At 37.9% G+C, this 26,132-nt stretch overlaps 1 protein-coding gene across 2 annotated transcripts; it reads left to right on the forward strand.

Annotated features, from left to right (window-relative positions):
- The first annotated feature begins 266 nt into the window (after nt 1-266).
- Nucleotides 267-25,725, forward strand: LOC112047178 (protein FAM91A1). 2 transcript variants are annotated; one of them, XM_052887718.1, is made up of 19 exons: nt 267-469; nt 649-733; nt 852-959; nt 2,098-2,199; nt 2,445-2,626; nt 2,842-2,942; nt 8,323-8,500; nt 9,510-9,643; nt 10,703-10,802; nt 11,795-11,905; nt 12,745-12,831; nt 13,552-13,730; nt 14,503-14,669; nt 15,895-16,119; nt 17,502-17,648; nt 18,049-18,734; nt 19,951-20,054; nt 20,603-20,672; nt 20,930-25,725. In XM_052887718.1, exons 1-19 carry the CDS (start codon nt 398-400, stop codon nt 21,038-21,040), a joined length of 2,949 nt encoding a protein of 982 aa, XP_052743678.1. In that variant the 5' UTR covers nt 267-397; the 3' UTR covers nt 21,041-25,725. The 2 variants fall into 2 exon arrangements, with proteins under 2 accessions (XP_052743678.1, XP_052743677.1); XM_052887717.1 differs by lacking the exons at nt 267-469; nt 649-733; nt 852-959; ... (2 more) ...; nt 2,842-2,942; nt 8,323-8,500 and adding an exon at nt 8,660-8,816.
- The last annotated feature ends 407 nt before the right edge of the window (nt 25,726-26,132 follow it).

The following is a 26,132-nucleotide window of genomic DNA, read 5'->3' on the forward strand; positions in this document are numbered from 1 at the left end:
TTTTAAAAATAGTTGCATTTTTTTATTATTTAAAACCTTTGACAACATACTTACTCGAAAACATAGAATTCGTTTGATCTCACAGACAACATAAGCTAGTCGTGAGTGACGCGACTGATGACTCGTGACCGTGATCGTTGTGATCGCTTAGTGGAACGTAGTCCTAGACTTATGTATTCTTTGAGATAGAACATTATCTTTGGTCATGATGTTTCAGAACGAATACTAATTTGTCTATAATTTTAATACGTGACATGATACGTCAATTGTCAAAGTCAAAAATCAAAATATCTGCAAGTAAAAAAGAATGCGAATTTCTAAAATAAAAACAATTCTATAATTATAGGTATAAATTGTAAACTATAGACAGTAAACACGTTTTTTTTTGTCTTAAAAAATGGAGGATGAAATTGACGACTGCATACGGAAAAAAATACAATGGCAGCAATTGCCTGGGAATATTAAAAAGGTAGTGCTAATAGTTCCATGTTTACATTACGTTTTCCTCTAAATCTGATTATTATTGTTATAATATAGTAGATTGATAATATTTTGATAATATCCTTGGATATTATCAAAACACTATAGATAATATCACAAAAAAATGCATGTTACTTTATATTAAAATTGGTCAAAAATTTATTATAGATATTAAATGACTCTCCTAAGGAATACGAGCGTTATGTTTTCGAATTCAGTATAAAAAATCAGCTGAGATACCGAGGAAGCTTAGGTAAGACATCATTTCTATTTTTCTATAATTCTGTTGAATCTTATAAGATTCTTGTAAGTTTTATTTAGCAGCTGAAATGAAAGAACAAATGAAATGTTGAAAACAATTTTTGTTCTAGTTCGAACAGTAAAAAAAGATGAGAGAAAGTATTACGAGGCATTGGTGCAGAGCAGTATACAGAGGCTCATGCTCTACCCATATCACCTAGCAGACATGATTGTTAAAGGTAGGCATATTGCTTATTCCCTTGAGAGCAGCAGTTCCAGGCTTCCTCCTTAAATTGTAAATTGATTGGGAGAGAGCATACATCCAGATGTCATGCCTAGAACATGATAATCATGCACAAAAACAGCTAAGGATATGACTGGTTGTAACATTGTAAATTGAGTGGTTAAATTATTGTAAATTTTTACTTCTCAAAAATTGTAATTGATTATCACTGTTTTCTAATTTGTTATATTTTTTTTTGTACTGTGGCTGCAAGTTTTGTCTACATAATTACATAAATATACAAATTAAATGTATAAAAAAATATGTACTTCATCACAGATTCTGTTAAAAGATGGTTTTTGAATGTAAAAGATGTAAACTTTAATTCAGCTTGTTACACCTTGTACACAAAATGAGATTAACATAATGCTGGTTTTGCAACATGTTCAGTAGCCTAGCATGCACTATTGACATATTGTGAGATGAATGCTAGCAACCAAAAGCAGTGAAACCAAAAATATTCTCTTTCTTTGCAATCGGCCCATAGAGACAGTTAGATTTTCTGCTATTGGTATAGTTGGAAGCAATCTGTGATGTTTCCGAACATCTTGTGTGAAGCTCCACAATACAAGATCAAAAGTGTCCATGGTAACATCGAAGGGTGGCAGCATGGCAGCACCCCGCACATCACCATCGCAGCTCATTTCAGAGAGCATCATCCAACCATCATAAATAGAATGCATCCTAATATTATGACCTAGCTAAACTTATTCATTGATAAATATCATGAAGTAGCTTACTAGTTAAGTGCGGAGTGCCAGCAATATCTTGTAGATTTCTTCATTCTTCTTGTCTTACAGTCTATAATTACATATTTTAAAATGCAAGGATAGATAAAGTTGTGTATTGTACTTCGTATGACAACATAAAAACTTTTTTATTTACTTAAAAAAAATTTGGTATGCGGTTCGGCTCCTATAAGTGGACTTGTCAACACCGTGAAGTTAGTGGAAATACTCTGCAATACCCTTTAAAATGCCCTCCAACTAAAATTTCCAAAAAATCTTCAATGTACAAAAAAAAACTGTAACAGGCCCATTACAGTTTTATTATAAGTATAGATTTCAAATGTATATATCAAATATTTCCTACAGGTTTAAGGATAACTCCATTCATATATTACATTGAAGTGGTTGCCCTGCTGATAGAACTTGAGAAGAGCTATGATACTATGCCTAATTTCACTGCAGCAGATTGTAAGTACATCAAAATAAAGTTAGCTATCAGTAAGTAGCCAGAAGCTAGTTATGAATAACTCAACTTAAGTCTCAATAGCAATCATCGTGTTATTAAATATTTTCTTAAGATTGCCGTGTCACATTAAAGTAGTACGGCAGGTCAAAACAGGACAAAACAAAAAGGATGAGATGTATCTTGAAAAATATTTATTACCAAATAAATTCTTAGTCATTATAATAATTCAATTAATATATTATTTTAGGTCTACGACTACTAGGAATAGGTCGTAATGAATATCTGGAACTGGTGGCGAAAGCCCGATCTCTGGGAAGGCGCGGCAGGTCGAGAGCTATACGCTCTTTGTTACCGCGCGTGCCATTAAACATACCTATGCAACCATGGTGGCGTGTTGAGTTGGGCTATGTTTTAGAAGAAGATGTTAAGGTAAGCATTCTTATAACATGGACATTATTTGTTATGGCTGATTGCGTTTACATTCAAGGCAATGGTTTCTTATTCATATGGTCAAAACAAATCTAAACTAAATATTCAGAAAGAACAAGATTCTGTTACTTGTTTGTTATATTAATAGAATATATTATAATATTAAACTTATGGTAACAAAATAAGCTGTATACCGTACATGTTCTTGTCCCCAGCCGCTAAGTGATAAAGAAAAGCAATTAATAGACTTGCTGATCGACCAGGGCTCACAGACTGCCGGCACGTTGGACTATCATGTTGTCAAAATGTTGTACAGGTATGATTCTCATGTTCCTTAGAATTTCACAGTTTATTAGTAGTTTAATCAAATCAAATTATCTTTATCGCGAATCTCGGTTACAAATATAGCCCAAATTCCGCCTTATCAGCATTTGTGCTATGTCTGTATACCTTAAAGCTACTGACATTGGTATACATATTTTTTTTTTTGTGTTCAGTTACATCTATCAGTGATCAGTCGCTTGACTATAAACTGAATTTTTCATAGCAGATCATGTTTCTAGTTAAAGGTCACTCCATTAAGTGACTCTTCGTGTTATGGTCCTTTTTTCGGGTATTACTGTCCACCACATAATTCATCCACAGTGGATCGCTTTAGCCTTTTGGTCTTACCAGGCGTGATAAGCAATTTGGCAAGACTATTTGTGTGTTCTTGTAGTCTGCTTTTGTGTTTTATGGCGTACTTTCTTATTTCTTCCTTGACAGTCGGCATTTCAAGATACTCATGCATGTCTGCTGTTTTGGTGAACCAGGGGGCGTTTAGTATTGTGCGGAATACTAGGTTCTGGTATCTCTGGAGTATCTCAATATTGGAGTGACTGGCTGTGCCCCACAGCTCCAAGCCATACGTCCAGATTGGCTTTAGAACACTTTTGTACACGAGTAACTTGTTGTTGAGTGACAGTCTGGAGTGGCGGCCGAGTAACCACATTAAGGATGTAGTGCGAATACGGAGCTCCTCTCTCTTCTTTTTTATGTGAGCCTGCCAGGTCTGCCTTCTATCTAGATGAAAACCTAGATATTTAGCTTCGTTGCTCTGTGGTAGAGTCTCTTTACCAAGTTTTATCTCTGGGCAGTTTTCGGGTCTGAGTGTAAAAGTGACGTGAGTAGATTTGGATGCACTGGCTTTGACTCTCCAAATTCGCATCCACTGGTCTATGTCATTTAGGTGGTTCTGAAGTTTTTGTGATGCCACTTTGGGATTTGTGTTACTACTTAGCGCCGTAGTGTCATCAGCGAACGTTGCTGTGAGGATACCTGGCGTATCAGGCAAGTCAACAGTATACAGGGTATAGAGCACTGGTCCCAACACTGATCCTTGCGGGGACACCTGCTTTGATTTCGTAAAACTTAGAGCTGTCTTCGCCCTCCACGACTTGAAATATTCTGTCTTCCAAGTAAGATTTAAGCAGAGTGTAAATGTTGTGTGGGAAGTCCTTTTTTATTTTATATAGTAGGCCTTTATGCCACACTCTGTCAAAAGCTTGTTGAACGTCTAAAAAGGCCGCCGAGCAATATTCTTTCTTTTCGAGAGACTGTCTTATTTTATTGACCACTCTATGTACTTGCTCGACAGTCGAGTGACCTTCCGTAAATCCAAATTGGTGGTCTGGTATGAGAGCTTCTTTTGATATGTGCGTTTTTAATCGTTGCAGAAGTAACTTTTCGAACAGCTTCGACAACAAAGGTAGGAGACTGATAGGTCTGTATGATGATACCAAGAAGTGATCTTTTCCAGGTTTTGGAATCATGATTATTTGTGATATTTTCCATATCTGTGGATAGTACGACAATCTTAGTATACCATTAAAGAGAGTTGTAAGAAAGACAATAGCTTTTTTTGGGAGATTTTTAAGGACTTCTGCGGTTATTAAGTCGAAGCCTGGTGCTTTTCTATTTTCGAGATGTTTTATGGCTCTCAAAACTTCGGCCGTAGTAAAACTTTTGACAGGAGGACTTAGTTGGAGGTCGCTACATAAGTAATTATCAATCTCCGTTTTATTGTTGTAAGTTTCGTCACTATCGTTTGGCGTAAATATTTTTTCCAAGTATTTGGCGAACACCTCCGCTTTGTGCAAGTCTGTTTTTGCCCAGATATTTCCGTCTACTTTTAGGGGATGTGATTGAGTCTGCGCATATGTACTCGACTTTGTAGCCTTCCATAGTGAGTACTCTTTATTACCCGTTGGTGACATATACTCTAGCTTGTTCTGAAGTGTTTCATTTTCAATGTCTTTAAGATAAGTTTTTAAGTCGAAGATTGCTTTATGAAGTCTAGTTCTATCTTCTGGTCTTCTCTGAGTTTGCCATTTTCTTCTTAGACGCCTTTTTTCGAGTACTTTATTCTTTATTGTCATTGGTACATTTTCGAGTGCTGTTTTCTTAGTTATTAGCTCTGGAGTACTCAGCCAGCATGCCTTCTGCACTAATTTTGTGAAGTTAATTGTTGCCATTTCAATCTCATCCTCTGTCTTTAGGCGTATGTTTAGGTAAAGGTGATCATTAACATATTCACTAAAAGCAGACCAGTCAGTTTTTTTATTGAAGAGATGTTGTTTAGGAGTTCTTTCAATTATTGTCGTACTGACAGTAGCAATAATAGGTGAGTGGTCATCTGATGTGTCATAGCAGCTTTCTACATTCAAGAAGTGTTCTGTAAATCCTTTGTAGATGAAGAAATCTAGAAGATCTGGTTTTCTATTGGGATCTGCAGGAAAGTAGGTGGGTTCTCCTGTGCTAAGTGCTTTAGCATTGTTTCTGTCCATTGATTTCTTTAGTTCTCTACCCCTTGTCAGAGTGAGCCTGGAAGCCCAGCATTGGTTTTTTGCGTTCCAATCCCCTCCCGCTATGAATCTTGGGCCCAAGGATTTAATGTAGGCTGTGAAATTTGTTTCGAGTATCTTATGCTTTGGGGGACAGTACACAGCACTTATATTAAAAGTACCAACTTTGTCATGTACACATATAGTAGTCGCTTGTAAGTAGTCCATTTAAAATGACGGTGCAACATTGTGCTTGATGTTCTTTTTGACGAGAATAGCAGTTCCTCCGTGGCTTGTGCCGTCAGGATGGTTTGTTGTGTACACGCAGAAGTTTTGTAGCGAAAAGTTTGTATTTTCTGTGAGATGTGTTTCACTTATGAGCATGACATCAATTTTATTTATATTTATTATCGTTGATAATTCTAGTTTGCGCCCTAAAAGGCCATTTATGTTCCATGCTGCTATTCGGAGAGCCATTAATTGGCTAGTTTGTTAATGACTGTGGTTAACAAGCCCATAAGAGTGCTCATTTGTTGGATGAGTATATCTAGCTTTTCAGCTTGTTTTGTGAGTAGATGTTCTAGTTTGTCTAGATTAGTGACATCTTTGTTGGCAGTAGCTTGTGCATATGTTCTTGTTATACCCTTTGGTTGTGTTCTATGATTTTTGTTATTGTAAGTATTGTCTGTATCACGGTTAGTGTATTTTTGGCTTCCTATATCTAGTTCTTCCTTGGTATTTTCTGTTCCTGGATGTGATTCCTTAGGTGTGTATGTTTTATTGTAAATCTTGCTAGTCTTATTCTTATTGAATTTACGGTTTTGAATTTCCAGATAGACGTTACAGCCTTTGTAGTTAGCTGGATGATCACCGAGACAGAGAGCACATTTGGCAGGGGTATTACGATCCTTTTTACTGCATTCAGTGGTCTTATGTGCACCAGCGCACTTGACGCACCTGTACGGCCTCATGCAGTTGTTTTTGGGTGTGACCATATTGTTGACAACGTTTACATTGAGGTATAACCTTTTTGCGTTTAGGGTCTTCTATTAATACAATCGTGTTGTAGATTTGCTTGATTTCCTTGGCAGCTTTATTGTTTGGTCCAGGCTCCAAGTTGACAAAAAATGTAGAAAGTGGAATTTTTTCTGGTCCATATTTGGCATTAATAATTTCACCCTTGACTTTGTTGCCAGTTTTTTCTATAGCATCCCTTATGTATTCTTGGGGAGTCGTATGATGTAGATTTTTTATTATTATTCTATATGGTCTGTCACCTTTTGGAGTAAATGTATGACCAATAAGGTTATGTTCTCTGACTATCTGCATCACTTTTTTGTAGACATCATTGTTATTACAGGTAATTCTCATTTGTGTTTTACTTACTATTTTGTATGAGAAATCAGATTTTTCCACAACTGTCTCTATTAGGTCAGTAAGCTTAGTTACATCCTGAATTCCATATAGAACTACTGGTGGCGGTCGGCTTATTTTTATGGCAGTTTCCTGTTCTTTATCATCTATATTTAGGCCTGCAAATTTGTTGTAGACAGGTACTGCATTTGACTGTGGTGGGGTGGTACTTACTCTCTTCCTTTTATTTTGACGAATTTCAGGCACTGATTGCCATTTATTCTCAGTCAAATTGTTTGTGGCAGTCTGAGTTTCTGTACAATTATCCTCAGATTCTGTTTTGTCGGTTGGCGTTGAGTCTCTATTCCGGTTTTTGTGAAAGAAGCTGTGATGAAAAACTTGCTGTGTCAGTTTCCTTGAAGTTTGTTCCTTATTAGGGCGATTTTGCTGTATGTCCTGTGATGTCTGCTTCTCCGTTGATGGTGGGGTCCTCTGTAATCCTTTTCTTCTGAACGGGTCTTCTTTTTCTTCTTCATATTCTTCATTCTTCTTATCTTTCTGACTCCTGTCATCTATTAGTGATTTGGGTGTGCGGAATTTGCCCCCCCCAGAATACGCGGGGCAGACTGACGAATCAGTGAGGGATTCTCCTTCCGCAGTGCGGTCGGTACCCTCCTGGGGTAGTTTATAAACCTTTGTTTGTTCCGCCATCCAAATGGTTCCCCAAGTTTCCCCCCCTGTTTGGCCGTTTGTATTCAGAGTTGGCCTTCTCCTAGATGGATTACCAGCCAAGGTTGACGAGGCCCATCTCCCCGAGCAAAGAACATAGTTTATAGTGGCGGCTCTCACTCGCCACTGACGTTCATCTTCATCGAGTTTTACGCCATTTGTATACTCCGCCACAAGCTCCCCAGCGACCCTCCGATGAACCGCTCCCTGTTCGCAACTGCTTATTGGGTATTCGCAGCTAACCCCCATATCTGAGGGCCGTTTCGCTATCCGCAACCTGCGACGCGTGTGGTGGCATAGAGCTCTGCCCCTGGGAATTGTCGCCCAGAACCACACACATATTAATAACACGCATTACTAAGTGCCTTAGTTCTAGTTATAAATAAACTAGCTGACGCCGCGCGGTTTGACCGGCGTGGTTCCCGTTCCCGTAGGAATACGGGAATAAAATATAGCCTATAGCCTTCCTCGATAAATGGGCTATCTAACACTGAAAGAATTTTTCAAATCGGACCAGTAGTTCCTGAGATTAGCGCGTTCAATCAAACAAACAAACAAACAAACAAACTCTTCAGCTTTTTAATATTAGTATAGATAATGTCTGTTTAAGTAATGTCCGTTTCGTCCGTCCGTTTTTTATGTGGGGAAATCGCCGTGTATCCGTATATATGTATATATGTATAGGCCTTTTTATCCCGGAATAATCCATGGTTCCCGCGAGAATTGAAAAAAACAAAATTTGACGCGGAGTCGCGCGCGTCCTTAATATTATACATATAAATAATTTTGCAGACGCGGTCTGATATATGTGGACGTGCCTATAACGGCGGCGGACAAGGTGTCGGTGCCGCCGCTGAAGGGCTTCGTGATGAACCGCATCGCGGGCGACTACTTCGAGACGCTGCTGTACAAGGTGTTCGTGTCCATCGACGAGCACACCAGCGTCGCCGAGCTCGCCGCTGTGCTGCAGGTGCGTGCGAGCCTATATATGACAAGGTATCGGTGCCGCCGCTGAAGGGCTTCGTGATGAACCGCATCGCGGGCGACTACTTCGAGACGCTGCTGTACAAGGTGTTCGTGTCCATCGACGAGCACACCAGCGTCGCCGAGCTCGCCGCTGTGCTGCAGGTGCGTGCGAGCCTATATATGACAAGGTGTCGGTGCCGCCGCTGAAGGGCTTCGTGATGAACCGCATCGCGGGCGACTACTTCGAGACGCTGCTGTACAAGGTGTTCGTGTCCATCGACGAGCACACCAGCGTCGCCGAGCTCGCCGCTGTGCTGCAGGTGCGTAATAAATATATATATTTTTTTATAAATATGTGCTTTATAGCTTTTGGAATGAAGTGATTTGCGTATTCTTCTGAACAAACGCTTTAAGTGATGCTGTATAACAGATACACTAGCATTGGAAGTCCGCCATATTGGATTTAGAGTTACGTCATTGAAATTATTATTGGGAGACTAACATTCCGAAGGACCACAGTATAAAAGTGAATAAATATTATCACCTAACAAATAAACTAACTAAAAATGGTTATGTAGTTAGTCTGTACGCCGTAGAAGTAAGTAGGTGCAAGAGGATTACCAGCAAAATCTCTCTATAACTTGCTTAAAGACCTGGCCTCTCTAGAAGTGCAGCTAGTTCCATATTAGAACGAGTATCCAAAGCTGCTCTAATAGGATCTTACCAAATTTGGCTAGGCAGGGAGAACAACACAAGCAAAGAACGGGGAATGTTGATAGATCGTCAAGGAATTCCTGAACCCTACATCCTGTAGTCACAAGTTCAGGACTCTGCTCGGAGTTTTTCTCTCTACCACGCGATGGACCCGGCACCCGCACGGTGAATCCATGGAATGCTAAGATATTCGTCTCTCGAAAAGAATATTATTGATGACCGTTTTAAAATACCAACTGAGTATTAAATGTAAGTTGAACAAAGCAAGTTAAATATAAATAAACCTTTGCACTGTTAAGGTGGAGAGCGAGCTGGTGAAGCAGGCGGTGTCGCTGTACTGCCGGCTCGGCTTCGCCAAGTGTCTGCAGCCGCCGCCCGTGACGCCGCAGCACCCGTCGTGGCGGGACGCGCTCACCACGCACTACCACCAACCGTTCGTGATCCTTTCAATAGCTTAACACTCCTACTTTGGCTAGAAAGAAAGAAAGAAAAGAAAGAAATATCTTTATTTTTAGGTAGTGCCACACATTACAATATTGAATTCTAAATATATAGCTTATAGCTAGAGCAATAAAAGAAGAACGCCCTGCAATATGTGGCATAACCTAGAAAAAGGCCCCAACTCAGCATTTTGCCACATACTTCCTATGCAAAAAAAAGTATGCAGCACTGATGATGATGATGATGATGATGATGATGATGATGATGATGATGATGATGATGATGATGATGATGATGATGACAATGATGATGATGATGATGACTGACTAGCAAACTACACAACTAGGCCTTCGTACACGCCCTTGACGCCGTAGTATCTACCGTGGCGGCACGCGCTCACCACGCATTACCACCAACCCTATATGTATTCGTTTCCATAGCTTAAAACGCGGGCTCTGGGTAGTGTGATAATAATTTTAACTAGCAAACAATACAATTGAGACCTCGTCCGCGCGTATAATCGAATGCAATCTCTATCTACGACGTCTCCGAAATGAGAAATTCGTTACGCGCAGGTAATATGCGCATATGCGTACCATTCCTGAGGATTGTACTAGACGTACCATCCTCAGGAATGGTCGTAATATATTTAATGATCTGTTTAAAGCATTTGATATATTTAATAATCTGTTCAAAGCATTTGATTTCGTCAATCACTGCAACTTCAGGTACTAAAGACGTTTTACTCAGTTTCATTGTGTCTATTATTATGATTAGAACTCAAAAATTGTTTCTAAATAATATAAAGTTAAAAACTCGTTTATGTTAAAAGGTGTCCCACAGGGTTAAATTTTAGGTCCCTTTTTGTTTTTAGTATATTTTATTAATTATCTGGCACATAATGCCAGTCATACCTGTGATATTGTACTACATATGGACAACACACAACTCACATTTAAAACTGATATAGTAAAATATACTGTTGATAATGTAAATAGACTTACGTTTAACCTGCTTGTATAGTTCATAATAAAATAACAATTACTTACAGATACAGACAAATAGCTCCGTTAACTTTTGACCCCAACGTAGACGAGGAATTGCAGATGGACCCTGTGCTTCTTAAAGATGAACCTTCTACTTCCAAACAGGTATGTTTATTTAGATTGCCTTAATCAAAACATTTTTATTTAAGAATGTAGATATATAGACTCTGTGCCCTAGTACTGTTATACGAGTATGTCGCCGCTTTGCTTCAATAACGTTAAATCTCAAAACTATTTTACAGAAGTTTTTTTTTAACCTTAAAAAAATTTTCGAGGTCTTACTAATTTGTTTTAAAATATTATAAACTTCACTTGAAAAACACATTAGATAAGATACGAATTTTTTTTAACGTAAATATAGCCTCCTTTAAAATGTGTTTTTCGTTATAGAAGCAAAGAGATGTTGTGTTTTGTTTAGTTAAGAGTTTCTCTGCTTGATCGAATCAGAAATGAAATCCACAGAAGAAATAAATTCACTGACATAGCTCAGCAACCCTAGCGCTCAAATCTGACCCTTTAAATCTCTGTAGCTCTGAAAGTAATGATCGCAGATACCCTGTTACTTCTACAAAATTGCTTTACTATTAGCATACCCAGTCACTCCAATATTGAAATATTCCAGAGATACCAGAACCTAGTATTCCGCACAATACTAAACGCCCCCTGGTTCACCAAAACAGCAGACATGCATGAGTATCTTGAAACGCCGACAGTCAAGGAAGAAATAACAAAGAACGCCATAAAACATAAAAGCAAGAACTCACAAATAGTCTTGCCAAATTGCTAATCACGCCTGGTAAGACCAAAAGGCTAAAACAATCCACTGTGGATGACTTGTGTGGTGGACAGTAATACCCGAAAAAAGAGACGAAGAGTCGCTTAATAGAGTGACCTTTAACTAGAAACATTATCTGCTATAAATGCAGTTTATAGTCTGAGACTGATCACTGATAGATGTAACTGAACACAAAAAAAAAACTATTCGCATACCCTTAATTTATATTTATATAACCCGCACCCTCTGGAATCGGAGGCAGAGGTTATATCCACGGGGTTATCACTTCACTGTCAGTACTAATTCAAATGTTGTATTTCAGCAACGGCCACAAGACACCACAGACGCGTTGACCAACAACGCGGGCCAGAGAGTGGCGGTTTTGTTCGACTCCACGCTCGCCGCGTACCTCATGATGGGGAACTTGTCGCCTGTAACTATTCCTTTTTATTACTTTGCAAAACTGCCAACAATTACTTACCTTATATTACTGAAAACTAGCTGACGCTGCGCGGTGTTACCCGCGTGGTTCCCGTTACCGTAGGAATACGGGAATAATATATAGCCTATAGCCTTCCTCGATAAATGGGCTATCTAACACAGAAATAATTTTTCAAATCGGACCAGTAGTTCATGAGATAAGCGCGTTCAATCAAACAAACAAACAAAGAAATTCTTCAGCTTTATAATATTAAGTATAGATAACTATTATATATACATCTTCTAATATACAAAATTCTTATGTCACAATGTGCGTTCCCATACTCCTCTGAAACGGCTTAACATATGCATATGCTTTTATGCATATTCAGTAAGTCTGAGAGTCGGCTACTATCTATCTTTAAAACCTCTAAGTGATAACAATTATTCACCCTAATATATTTTTGTATACTCCCATACAAACGATTCGTAATAATACTTAAAAGGCAATACTTAAAAGTGTTGGTGGACAATTGATTGTCGTTTGTGTAGGGGTAGGGTTAGGGTAGGAGTAGAGAAGGGTTAGAGTAGGGGGTAGGGTAGGTCCAGGGTTGAGGTAGGGTTGGTACGGGAAGCTTGGGTAGGTGGGAGTAGAGTAGGGTAGGTGAGGGTGGGAGTAAAATAGGATATGAGGTGGGAATGAGGGGTATTATTTCCCTTTACTTTTTTTGCAGCCGTTTTTAATTTGTTACTTATTGTATTAAGTTGAATCCAAGTTTTCAGCACTGGTTTTAAAAATAACTGGATTGTAATATACAAGTATTTTTTTAATAATATCTGTAAAATTTGCAGGATCTGAAAAGTCATGCGGTGACGCTGTTTGAAGTGGGCAAACTGTGTGACGAGAGCTTAGATAGTCTACTCATAGAATTGGACAAGGTAATTCTTTCTAAGAAATTAAACATTGTTGCTTCAAGCTGTGAGGAAAAAAACCGTGTGTGTGAAGTCTGCCAATCCGCATTGGGCCAGCATGGTTATGTAATGTAAAGAACAGGAAATTTGGGCTAAGCAGAGTTTAATTTATCTAAGAGGTTGATTATGCTTAAACGAATGTCGGTGAACTCGGACCTAAAAGAGATTATTTCAAGTAGACTACTTAACATACGGGGGGATAAGGGAATGCATCTCCACCTTAGCACTCTAACAGCCAACCTCACCTGCTCGTGATGTCTCCTGCTAATTGACGAACGAGGCTCTGGCATCCGAATAATGGCGGGATAACCATTTTTCAATCAGTCTGACTCTGCGATCGCCAACCCGCATGCCCAGCGTGGCGATTAGAGTATAAAACCTAATGATTGGCACACCGAAAAGAAGGCCTCTAGTTTCCGGCGGCTCCACTTCTCCTGACTACGGTAGCAGTCAAAGGGATAGTAGCTAAGAATCTCCGGGTGACGACGGGCTACCAAAAACAACTGACCTTGGCAACGTACCGCGTCTCGGTAAGCGCAGCGCAGCTCTGAAAGGTGGCAGGCATCGATTGGATGCAAAAACCCAAAGATAGATCCGGCTGGCGCTATTTAAAAGATTCCTTTGTCCAGCAGTGGTTACATAATGGCTGATGATGATGACTTAACACATGTTTTTATTGTACTTAAGGTGGTAGGCGACTCAGAGATCGAAGGCGAGGCGCGGAGATACCTGGCGGCCGCGGCGTGCCTCCGCGTGGCGCTGCGCACGCTGCGTCCGACGCTGCGCCCGCTGGACCTGCTGCGCTGTGAAGCGCTGCACGCGCTGGACGCGCCCGCGCGCACTAGACTACTCACTACTAAGTATAGGTACACACAGCAAGCTCAAGATTAAATAGCCGATATTGAATTGTTATTCTGATTTAATATCCATTATAATGTTGTTTTATATCTAGACAACCAATTGAACAGTTTTGAAAATGAAAATTTAGGGTTACCTTAACACTGCTCTACCCCTACCTTACCCTACTCATAGAGTAGGGTAAGGTAGGGACTTGAAAGATAGGATGCCCAATCCTATCTTTCAAGTCTGATCAAACTGCACATGGTGTGCAAATTTAATTAACATTTGTTAAGTAGTTTAGAAGTCCATCGAGGACAAAGGGTGTGACACGTAATGTATATATCCCTACCTTACCCTACTCTACTCGAATAGAGTAGGGTAAGGTAGGGACTTGAAAGATAGGATGCGACTTGAAAGATAGGATGCCCTATCCTATCTTTCAGGTCTGATCAAACTGCACATGATGTGGAAATTTAATTAAAATTTGTTAAGTAGTTTAGGAGTCCATCAAGGACAAAGGGCGAGACACGTAATTTATATATTTTAGATGATGATACAAAAAGAACTTCTTACTTATTAATACCAAAATACAAAAATCATATACGTATGTATAACATACAAGTTTATATTAATTTAATTGTTGAAATCTTCTTTTGGGCATGATGGTGCCTGTGACAGAAGGCCTCACTCTTCCATAGCCAATTATAACATCTGTATGTAATTATGTATGAATGTATGTCTGCAGGTGTGTCTGTGTGTGTGTGTTTTTGTATGTGTAATTAATTGATATTGTGACAGACTGGCTATCTCCACGGCGCCCTTGAGCCGCGAGGCGCGCGCGGGCGCGGCGGCCGGCTCGCTGCCGCACGTGGGCCCCGCGCCGCCCGAGGCCTGCACCCCGTGGATGCGTCTCTACCTGTACCATCTGGCCGGCTACGGACCCCCCACGCTGCTGCTCACTAAAGGTACGCTTTACATCATGTAAGCATCTACGACAAAAGATTGAATGCAGGCACCTTTGACTAATTAGATATGGACCTGACTCGCTAGACTTTACCCCTAATTGATGTTTTATTGTTGTAATTGTTTTCATCATGGTAGCTTTAGTAGTTTATAAAAATATTGTTTCATTTTTAAGTAAGTATTTCTATATCAAATTTGTAATAAAAAGAATCAATTCTTTAGCGGAACAGCAAAACATCCATCAAGTAATCGAATATTCTGTGAAACAAGTCAAATTAATGTGTTTGTTAAAGTTGTATTAGTGAGCGTAAACTTGGTCGCTAACTATGGGCCTCATAAGAAGGCTCAGAGTCACACAGCGGGCGATGGAACGAGCTATGTTAGGAGTATCTCTGCGTGATCGAATCAGAAATGAGGAGATCCGCAGAAGAACCAAAGTCACCGACATAGCTAAACGAGTTGCGAAGCTGAAGTGGCAATGGGCGGGGCACATAGTGCGAAGAGCCGATGGACGTTGGGGTCCCAAAGTGCTGGAATGGCGACCCCGCACTAGTAAGCGCAGTGTTGGCCGACCCCCCACCAGGTGGACTGACGACATCAAGCGAGTCGCAGGGATTCGCTGGATGCAGGCGGCTCAGTATCGTGATGTTTGGAAGTCCCTACAAAAGGCCTATGTCCTGCAGTGGACGTCCATCGGCTGATATGATGATGATGATAATGATGATGATGATATATTGTGATTTAAATTTATAGTTGTGTGTATATGACATACGTGTGTGTGGACACAAAGCATATTTATTGGTGTTAAATAATGTTTTCGAAGTGCGAGTTTAGACTGATTACCTTCTATATGATCTGCCTCGATAGAGGTTAGTTACCCACTGTCAAAATGTATGAACTTGTTTGATCATTATCAAAACTACATCTGTAGAATCAATGTTTCATTCTTTTAAAATTACAATGTGTATTACAATTTAAATTTTATAGAAGTCTTTAGTAGTGTAAGGACACAATATATTTTTTTAATATTTTTTTTTTATTGTTTAATATTTTCGAATATTTTACCTTATTACCTCAAAAAATGACAGACAATTTTGTTCGTGAATTTGAATGTGATACTGGTCCTTCAATAATTAGTCTGAGCTTGTCCTCCTCAAATAAATGACAGACAATTTTGTTGGTGAATTTGCGTGCGGTACAACTCCATAGCTAATTACTCTATGACAGGCACAGTGCTCCGCGGCGTGCCGCGCTGCCTATTGGGGTTCTCGCGGCTGGCGGTGTGGTGGTGGGGCGCGGAGGGCGAGGCGGCGGCGCTGCCGGCGGCGGGCGCGCTGGGCGCCGCCAACACAGCGCTGCGGCGCGGGCCCGTGCTGCTGCAGGCGGCCGGCGTGCGCGCGCCGCCCGCGCTGCGCCACCTGGCCTTCCCGCCCACAGACAAACAGCACGACGGTTGGTCTTATTGTTGCACAAAATTTAATTCGGCTGGTGGGAGGCTTCGGCCGCGGCTAGTTACCACCCTACCGGCAAAGACGTACCGCCAAGCGATTTAGCGTTCCGGTACGATGCCGTGTAGAAACCGAAAGGGGTGTGGATTTTCATCCTCCTCCTAACAAGTTAGCCCGCATCTTAGACTGCATCATCACTTACCATCAGGTGAGATTGTAGTCAAGGGCTAACTTGTAAAGAATAAAAAAAAATAAAAAAATTGTCAATATATATATATAACAGTATAGTATATGTAAGACAAAATATTAATTTGTACAAACGAAAAGGAGACTTAAACCCACGTCTTACTAGACACGGGCATAAGTTAGTTATTTCTGCATATCGTCTCATTGTACAAATAGTCAACTGACGTTTTAAAAGTGCTTGTAAACTGAGCCTACTTGAAATAAATGATTTTTGATTTTGATTTTTGATTTTTGATTTTGATTTTTGATTTTGATTTTTGATATTGATTTTTGATTTTGATTTTGATTTTGATTTTTGATTTTGATTTTTGATTTTGATTTTTGATTTTGATTTTTGATTTTGATTTTGAATTTGTCAAATAATCTTTTTCGCTGGCGTAAATGAAACACTCCTTATGTTACCAACGCATACTGGGGTATTTCGGGCACATTGTACGGCGTGGTGACTACAGCTTAGAGAAAGTAATGGGCCGCTCATCAATACGATGGGCTCGCCAGCTGAAGGAGGATAAAGGGACGAAGTTCTACACGATAGTAGCGATGGCCACCAACAGAAGCCGATGGAAGGCGTGGAACAGCAGGAGGCTGGGATCTTACCAGGACCACGTTCTTCAGTAATGAAGGAACGACTGTAGAGAGAGAAATGAAACACAATAACTAAAACAGCCTAAATAAACTAATATATTTTTTTTTATTTATTTATTTTGTACCAATATTAGTAACACACAAAAGTAAAAAGAGAAACAGTGAACAAGGAAACACTTATCTCTATAAGAGATCTCTGCCACTGACCCTTGGCAGTGGGAGAGATTGTAAATAAAAGAAGTGGATAGCTACAACAAAAAAAGAAGTGAGGAAACATATTATACTTAATACATAAATAATAAAAGTAAATAATATTAAATTCACCAAAAATAACACTAATAAATAAATTAAAATAAATATATTAATTATAACAGTACATATCAATACTATATATAAATAATAACTAAATAAATACATATATACATACATATAATATAACGATCTGTGATGATAAAGAAAGATAGTGTTCATGAAGTTGATGTTTAAAGGTATCAACTAATGGATTTTTTTTGAAAATGGTATCTTTTAAATATTATTGTTGTTTGCAATGTGCAGAGCTCCAGAGCTTGTGGCGCAAGCACGCGGGGCTGCGGCGCCTGCTGCGGCGCCTGCGGCTGACGCGCTCGGCGGGCTACGTGACGCTCGCGGACATCGGCGTGCCGGACCTGGGCTGCGCGCACCCGCCCGCCGCCGTGCAACTTGGTGACTGTTTGTTACTCAGACCAATTATTGTATAGGACCTGCCTCGCTATTGTATAGGAACTGCCTCTATAGAATCGATGTTAAATAGTTGTAATCGTGTTCGTCGGTTAAAGAGCTCCGTAAAAATACCTTTTTGTTTAATTGAATTATGTAAAAAACGGGCAAAAACTTTTAGTTTAGTATAAGATATATACCAAATCTTAGCTCGTTTTCTTCAGAAAATGACAGACAATTTTGTTCGTGACTATGAGTGCGATACAGGTCCTTCTATAATTGGTCTGAGGTTTGTTATATACTAGCTTGTGGCGCAACACGCGGGGCTGTCGCTTAATACTCGCTAATAGCGTAGCTATCCATTGGTGAAAGAATTTATTTAATTTACAAGACATTAATATTTCAGTTGTCCCAAGAAAGAGAAAGGACATCTGCGGTATAGCTAAACCTGTCAGCGAGATTTCCATCTCCTCCGACGGTTCTCCAAAAGAAAGCACAGAGTATACACAAAACGTCAGCAACCTCCAGTCACCCATAGAGTCTCACTTCGCTGTCACCCCAACAACTGAGAGCAAGACCGGGTCTCCAGCAAACGGCTTCACTAGCATCGACTGTGGAAAGTTACTCTGCGAAGAACTTGATAACTTAAACATCGATACACATCGAAGCAAAGAATCTATTGTCAGCGATGATTTCGTACCCATACATTCCTCGATCAGCTTCGACGATTTAAAAGACAGTAGACATTCCAAAGAGAATTCCATAAGCAAAGAATCTATTTCCGATGAGTTACTAAAAATTCATTCCCAGTTGTCCAATGAAGAAAAAAGAGTAATGTCCGAAGAGCAGTTGTGCGATAAACTAAACGATTCACCAAGTGAGAAAGACAAGGTTGCCAGACTAGAAAGTCAATTTAGTCAGAAGAAGAGTGGGAAGTCAGACAACCAGTTGAGCGATTTGTTCAGTCCGGCGGACGAGTCGATATCGATGTTCACTCAGTTGTCGGACAAGTTGACGGAGATCACGAACGAGGGCGACAGCGGCGTTGACACGGCGCACAACAACTCTGACGAAGAGACTTGTAAACCAGAGGTATGTCTTAACTTTGTATTACTCAAGGTCAGTTAACATAATGGTTAAAGGTTAACACGATAAACTACTTTTATACCCTCGAACCAATTATAGAAGAGAGACAAATATCTTAGCAATCCATGGATTCATCGTGCGGGTGCCGGGTCCATCGCGTGGCACAGAGAAAAACCCCGAGCAGAGTTCTGGACTTGTGATCAGTGGATGTAGGGTTAAGGAATTTCTTGACAATCGATTTACACTCTCTTCCACAGCTCGTGTTGTTCTCCCTGCCTAGCCAAATGTGGTAAGATCCTACTAGAGCAGCTTTGGATACACGTTCTAATATAGAACTTGCTGCAGTTCTAGAAAATCGAAGGTCTTACCCAACCTTGAGAGCATTCCATGGATTAACCATACAGGTGCTGGGTCCATCGCGTGGTAGAGAGAAAAACTCCGAGCAAAGTCCTGGACTTGTGACCAATGAATGTAGGGTTAAGGAATTCCTTGACAATCGATTAACACACTTCTCCGCTCTTGTTGTTCTCCCTATGTAGCCAAATTTGGTAAGATCCTACTAGAGCAGCTTTGGAAACCCGTTTTAATATAGAACTTGCTGCAGTTCTAGAAAATCGAAGGTCTTACCCAACCTTGAGACGGATATCTTAGCATTCCATGGATTCACCGTACAGGTGTCGGGTCTATCACGTGGTAGAGAGAAAAACTCCGAGCAGAGTCCTGGACTTGTGACCAATGGATTTAAGGTTAAGGATTTCCTTGATAATCGATTCTCCTCCGCTCGTGTTGTTCTCCCTATCTAGCTAAATTTGGTAAGATCCTACTAGAGCAGCTTTAGATACTCATTCTAATATAGAATTTCAGTTCTAGTGAGTTCAAGGTCTTACCCAATCTTACCAGTATCGCACCCGAAATTCACGAACTAAATTGTCCGTCATTTTCTGAGGAAACTAGAAGTTTTTGCACTTTATTTAAGGAGCTCTTTAACCGACAAACACAATTACAACTACGAAACTATAGAGACAGATTTTATACACGCGTTAGATCGCTGATTATACACTTTGACAGTAAAGTAACGTCAAGCGAGGCTGGTTGCAGCATCCAGTATTGTACTGGAAATTTAAGCAGCGGCGATCACAAATGATCGGTAGCAATCAACGTGATAACCAAAAGGTTTGCGCTATCGGAGTATATTTATGATTTTTTATTTTTTTATTTACAGAAATGGACAATTCTAGATCTACAATTCGGCATTCCATTGTTCGATGAGGAGTTGTGTGAAAGGGTGTGCAGCAACATAGTAGAGAAGATAGCAAAGCCGGAACTGTGAGTATTTCGCTTAGTTTATATTTGTTGGACCGACATCAATCAATATAATGATCAGTGGCGTGCACTTCATACATGCATTAAAGTACTGCATACTCTAAGAGTTGTCTTCTTAGTGCTTATTAAATACAAATTTTTCCAGTTTGCTTAATTTTATTACTAGTGCATACCCTGATCGACAACCTTATGCACGCCACTGATGATTGGTCGGTCCATCTAGTGAGGGATCGCCCAGTAAGCCTAAGATACGCCCCACAACATATCTCTAGACGAGGGAAAGTCAAATGTTGACTAATAGTGCCGTAGTCAAAAATATCGGTCTCTCTTTTATTGCTATGAGACGAAAGAGAGAACGATATTTTCAATCCGTCGCTGTTGGCTTAAGCCTGCGAAGAAATTTTTCTGCAGAAGAACCCAAGTCACAGATATAGCTCCACAAGTCGCGAAGCTGAAGTGGCAATGGGCGGGGCACATACTTCATATTATGTTTATTCCAAAATTATTTATTTATAAAATTAATATTTTACAGTACTTTATTTTATTTCTAGGTTAGAAAAAGTGAGAGAAGACAATGAGTTCATACGAACAGAGGTGTTGAAATTTGTTTCACAATGTCAGGTGAGCTTCGTATTTGCATACATTTATTATTCACACTAATATTATAAATATGAACAAGTCTGTCTGTCTGTCTGTTACCTTTTCACAGCTAAACTGCATTAACCGATTTTTCATTCAATGAACATTGGAGGAGACCTTAGCTTCTTTTATTTCTGGTAATATCCAAAGTTTCCACGGAATTTTGAAAAGCAAAATAAATCAGTTATTCCCTGTACTTAAATATTTTAACACATTATGTATATGATTTTTTTTTTCAGTATTATCCTGGAGAAGAAATGGGTATAGTCAAACGTGGTACGTTGGTGCCTCTGCCGAGGAAAAATCTAGTTTTCGAGAATGGCCGTATCAGTGAGTGGACCGGCAAGTGATGATGTCCTCTGAACTTGGGATTTAAATAAACGAGCTTGGATGATATGTTGGGCCAATACAGTGAGGCCAATGTCGTATATGGCCAAGTTACTGTTTCAGCATAGAAAATGCCCACTCTTTACATTGGCCAATGTGTTGGCTTGGCTATCATATATGGGATTTAAATATACGAGCATAAGGTTGGATGATATGTTGGGCCAACGCCAAGATACTGGATCAGAATTTAGGCAAATGCCTACTCTTCACATTGGCCATTATGTCGACGTGGCTATCAAGTATGGGATTTAAATATAAAAGGGTGTGGATTTTCATTATTCTCCTAACAAGTTAGCCCGCTTCCATCTTAGATTGCATCGTCATCGAATGAGATGGCAGTCAAGGCTAACAAAAAAAAAGAAAACAAAAGAAAGAAAAAACACAACGTTGGCCAACAAAGAGCGGGCATAACGTGATAGATATTAGAGTATTGACCATAACCAGTCGCCACAATGTTGGCAAATGTGAAGAGTGGGCGTAATATTGGAATCATTTTTTAATGAGAAAAATAATGGCCAACGCGTTGGTCCAATTTGGTGAGCCGATATTTTAAATTATCGCGTTACTTGACCAATAAATTGAGCCATCATATACTGCCAAGTTGAGCTTGGCCCAGTGCATTGGCAAACAAACTGTCCAACGTATAGTGATACATTCATTTATATTCTAGGAATTATATAACAATGAGATTATATTTATTTAAAGTTTATTATGTTATGATACCTTTTAATTATTTTTGTTATGTATTAACCAATCGTACATATAAATTATCGGGTAATTTGTTTACTAGATAGGTACTTTGAATGTTTTCAGCTCGTCTATATTAAAAATTGGCGTTTATTTGACATTTGTAACTTAAGAGTCTTTCACACTGGTTGAGGCTTTTAATGTAGTACGAAAGAACGCTTGGGTGAATATGCCATAGGGCAATATAGTGATTGAATTAGTTATCGGTAAAAAAATTAAAAAGAATCAACCATATCATTAATAATAAATTTTACTTTTGACGAGCTTTGACATTAAGAAACGAAACCAGAACTTAACGTAACGTAACGTAACGTACTCGTACGTATTGTAGAATTAGGGTTTACGTCAGTTTTTGGTGGCTATTTAGCGTACCAGTACGATGCCATGTAGCAACCAGTCTAGGACACCTTGGAAATCAATCACAGACTTCATAACATCAAGTGGGAAGTCTTCCGTGACTTTGTCTTAAAAAAAACTGGTATTTTATGGTTATCAAGACTTAGTATTTGTGTTACTTACAAATTGTGTTCAAATACGTGAAGCCCGATAATGTCATTTATAGTCTTAAAATACGTAGGTATTGTTGTGAAAATTATATGCCGCTTATATTGAATGCAGTAGGTAACCATTGTATGTAGTTGGATATGAAGTTGGAATTTAAAATGTATATACCTAAATTATAATGACCACAAAGTACCTTAACAGGTATTTCTAATGTTATAAAGAAGAAAGATTTTTATAAAAAAAAGTAGATCGTGTATTTGCTAAATAATCTCTATGTTCCAGTGAAAGTCTCAGTAAAATCGGCTTAGCCAGCCGTTTCAGAGAATAGCTTACACAAACAAACTGACAAAAATTTAAAAATGCTTGTTTGTATTTCAGCTTCATGTAAATATAAGCAATTGAGAAAATGCAGTTATTTTAAAGACAGATACTTCATTTATTTATAGATATGTATTTATGATGATATATAAAATAAATAAATACTTAGGCATATGTATTGAATGTGCTTTTAGGATTTGTATGTGTTAGTAGATCCATGATACATTGTCGTCCGAACAGTTACCTAATTAAATTGCATGTACAGCAAAGTATACTTATTTGTGTATTTACATCATAAAAATAGTTTCTATAGGTGAAGAGTTTGAAAAGCTATTTAATAAAAGAGAGATCTTTATAAGTCATATTCGATAACTTTATAATAGGAATAATTTAAACACTGTAAACTATAAAACGAAAGCGTAGTGTATTCTAATGAGTTTTTGTTAAACTGAGAGTAAAGAAAATTTTCGTCATTTTACGTGTATTAATTTTTTTTTAATTTCATTTTTTATTATTTATATTGAAACTAGTAACAATAACTAATACTGGTCACGCTCATAAAAGTATTCTCGAAAAATAATTGAGTTTACACTTTAGGTACTCACAACAAGAACAAGAATCACAAAAATAATATTATACTTGTTTACTTAATTTTGTGTGACAAAAAATTTACTCGTAATTTCATGTTATTGGTATTTAAAATCTAATTTTAATACATTCAATCGGTTGCTATTTTCTGTTTTTCCAATATTTTGTAAATTCTAAGTTCCAAAGTAAGTTAACGTTCTAAGTTAAGTAAGTTAAAGACCCACAACTATTATCAAAATGATTGATTTCACAAATGTTTTTTTTTTATTTTTATTTTTCAAACGAATATTTTGAAAAATGCAACATTATACACATGCATGTTTATTCTACCATTAGCATATAGATAAAATAGTTAACTAAATATTAACTAATTACAGATTTATTTTATTTAGATATGTATTTCATTTAAATAATTAATATATTATTGCATTATAAATAATATGATAAAATAGTTTGCGTCCGGTATCTTAGATTATATAAATGTATAAACTACAAAAAAATCAAATATAGAGAACAATTTGTGTGGCCAAGAAGTACATAGTTAATTCTAAAAGTTTAATATTTTATTTTTTGCCGCGCATTTACATCATCTTGCCTACCAAAGATTTTGTACTATTAGACATGTCACTAGCGCGAAACTGAAGCGAACAAAGGTGGCTAGTTGTCTTAATTTCATTTAGTTGCGTAGATTGTTATTTCTACAAATAATACCTAAATATTGTCGCGTTATTTGTTCAGGAAGTGTAAAAACTTTAGGTATGTACCTATAGTACGATTATTAATTCCAGTCAGTAAAATGACAGATGCAAGTGTTACTGAAATGTCATTTTATTAGTTATATAGCATTTCAGTGACAGTTTCACTTGTCATTTTACTGACTGGAATTAACCCTCCGACTGTACATAGATGTATAATGTAAGTAGGTATACGCAAAATTGTGCGCAAAAGTCACGTTCAACATATCTATAGTCATCATCATCTCCTTACCCTTATCCCACTTAAGTGGGGTCGGAAAAATATGTCGATCTTTTCCATTCGTCTCTATTACTCGTCAACTCATCATCCACTCCTTTTACACTCATGTCCTCTTTCACACAATCCAACCATCTCTTCTTTGGCCTTCCTCTCCTCTTATGTCCTTCCACTTGCACATTCAACAATTTTCTTGTAATATGAGTGATTTCCTCCCTACGCATTACATGTCCATACCAAGCTAACCTCCTACTCCTCAATTTTTCTGTCACTGGCGCCACCTTCAGACTTACTCTTATATACTCATTCCTTATTTTATCTATTCTTGTCACACCACACATCCATCTCAACATACGCATTTCGTTCACATGCATTCGTTTACTATCCGTCACCTTATACCTTCCCTTACACATATATTTTAATTGTTATATAGAAGTGAGCATTAATTTATTCCATTCCAAAGTTATAATTTAGTGTAGCATACATATTTGTTTTGTATACAGTTATATAATCTGAGACTCGAGTTGGATATACTCGTGTTTTTCTTATGTAACAAATGTATTAATTTTGTTTTTATGATAAATAAATTTTAATTAAGTTATTTAATTGCTAATGGATGGAACTGTTTTTATTATGAAACATTCAATAGTTTTATATTTATCATTTATTTCTTAAAGAAATATAAATTACTTATTTGAGTTGTGTAATTTTACTTTTGGTGTCATGTTTTAGACAAATATTTTTCTAATAGCTAAATTAGAAAAAAAAAAATACTAAAAAGACCAAAAGGTTACTTAGTAAAACTGCATGAAAAAGTAAAATTGCAACAATTCTTTGCAACATAGAGGTTTTTGAAATATAAATAAATAAAAAATAAAAATTATTTATTAATCACACAGTAACAAATTTCTAATACAATAAAAGAGTATATCCGTCCATTTTATCCATTTGGTAAATACAAGTATAAATTATCTGTTCTCTTGTATCTTTGATAAAACTTTGTTCTATCCATTAAAATATTGTTTATTTATAATTTATAAAAATGTAGTGTAAATTAAATTTATAAAACACGGTTAAAACTCAAATGACACAACGTAGGTCATACACCGACGTCACGTGGGTTTTAGCCGTATTTAATATTCTGTAATATGTTCTATCCATTAGAATGCTCTATACATTAGAATGTTCTATCCATTAGAATGTTCTATCCATTACAATATTGTTTATTTATAAAACACGGTTAAAACTCAAATGACACAAAGTCGGTCAAACTGCGATGTCACGTGAGTTTTAGCCATGTTTTATAATAAACTATCGTGAGTGTTATCCATATCTTTACTTTTTTAATATATAACACTTACAGTAGTTTATTTATGTAAAAAACTAGTGTAATACCTAATGTTTGTTGCCATTTATAAGTTTCCAAATTATTTTATTACTATTTGCAGTTGTGATATGTAGTTGAAGCATTAATGTTAATGTGTAATAAGATAATATTAATAAAAATGTTTGTAAATAACTATTTTATTTTGTCATATGACGCCCCCGACTTCGTCCGCCATTAGACCTCTTTAATCCAGCCCTTACAGTAGTCGCTAACGCTGTAAAAATGGTGTAACTTTTCCAGTTTTCTCAACATTTCCCTTCACTGCTCTGTTCCTATTGATCGCAGCCTGATGAAAAGTATACTGTAACCTGCCCGGGATTATGAAGAATAATTGTACCAAGTTTCGTTAAAATCCGTCGAGAAGTTGTTGTTTCTATAACGAACACACAGACAAAAATTATACAGATTGCATTTATACAGATGGTTTTTTCGGAAACATATTTTCATGTACAGAATTGACCTTTATAGATTTATTATAAGTATACTTAATATTGGAAAGAGTTTGTTTGTATACATTAAATAGGCTCTAAAATTACTGG

Source organism: Bicyclus anynana, chromosome 20 (genome assembly GCF_947172395.1).
Source record: "Bicyclus anynana chromosome 20, ilBicAnyn1.1, whole genome shotgun sequence".
NCBI classification, from domain to species: domain Eukaryota; kingdom Metazoa; phylum Arthropoda; class Insecta; order Lepidoptera; family Nymphalidae; genus Bicyclus; species Bicyclus anynana.

Bases quoted from the DNA above. Each gene is read 5' to 3' on its own strand.
- LOC112047178 (XM_052887718.1), top strand. From the start codon at position 398: ATGGAGGATGAAATTGACGACTGCATACGGAAAAAAATACAATGGCAG. The intron at 734-851 runs GTAAGACATCAT...TTTTTGTTCTAG, and splicing joins GAGATACCGAGGAAGCTTAG to TTCGAACAGTAAAAAAAGAT. The intron at 20,055-20,602 runs GTGAGTATTTCG...TTTTATTTCTAG, and splicing joins AAGATAGCAAAGCCGGAACT to GTTAGAAAAAGTGAGAGAAG.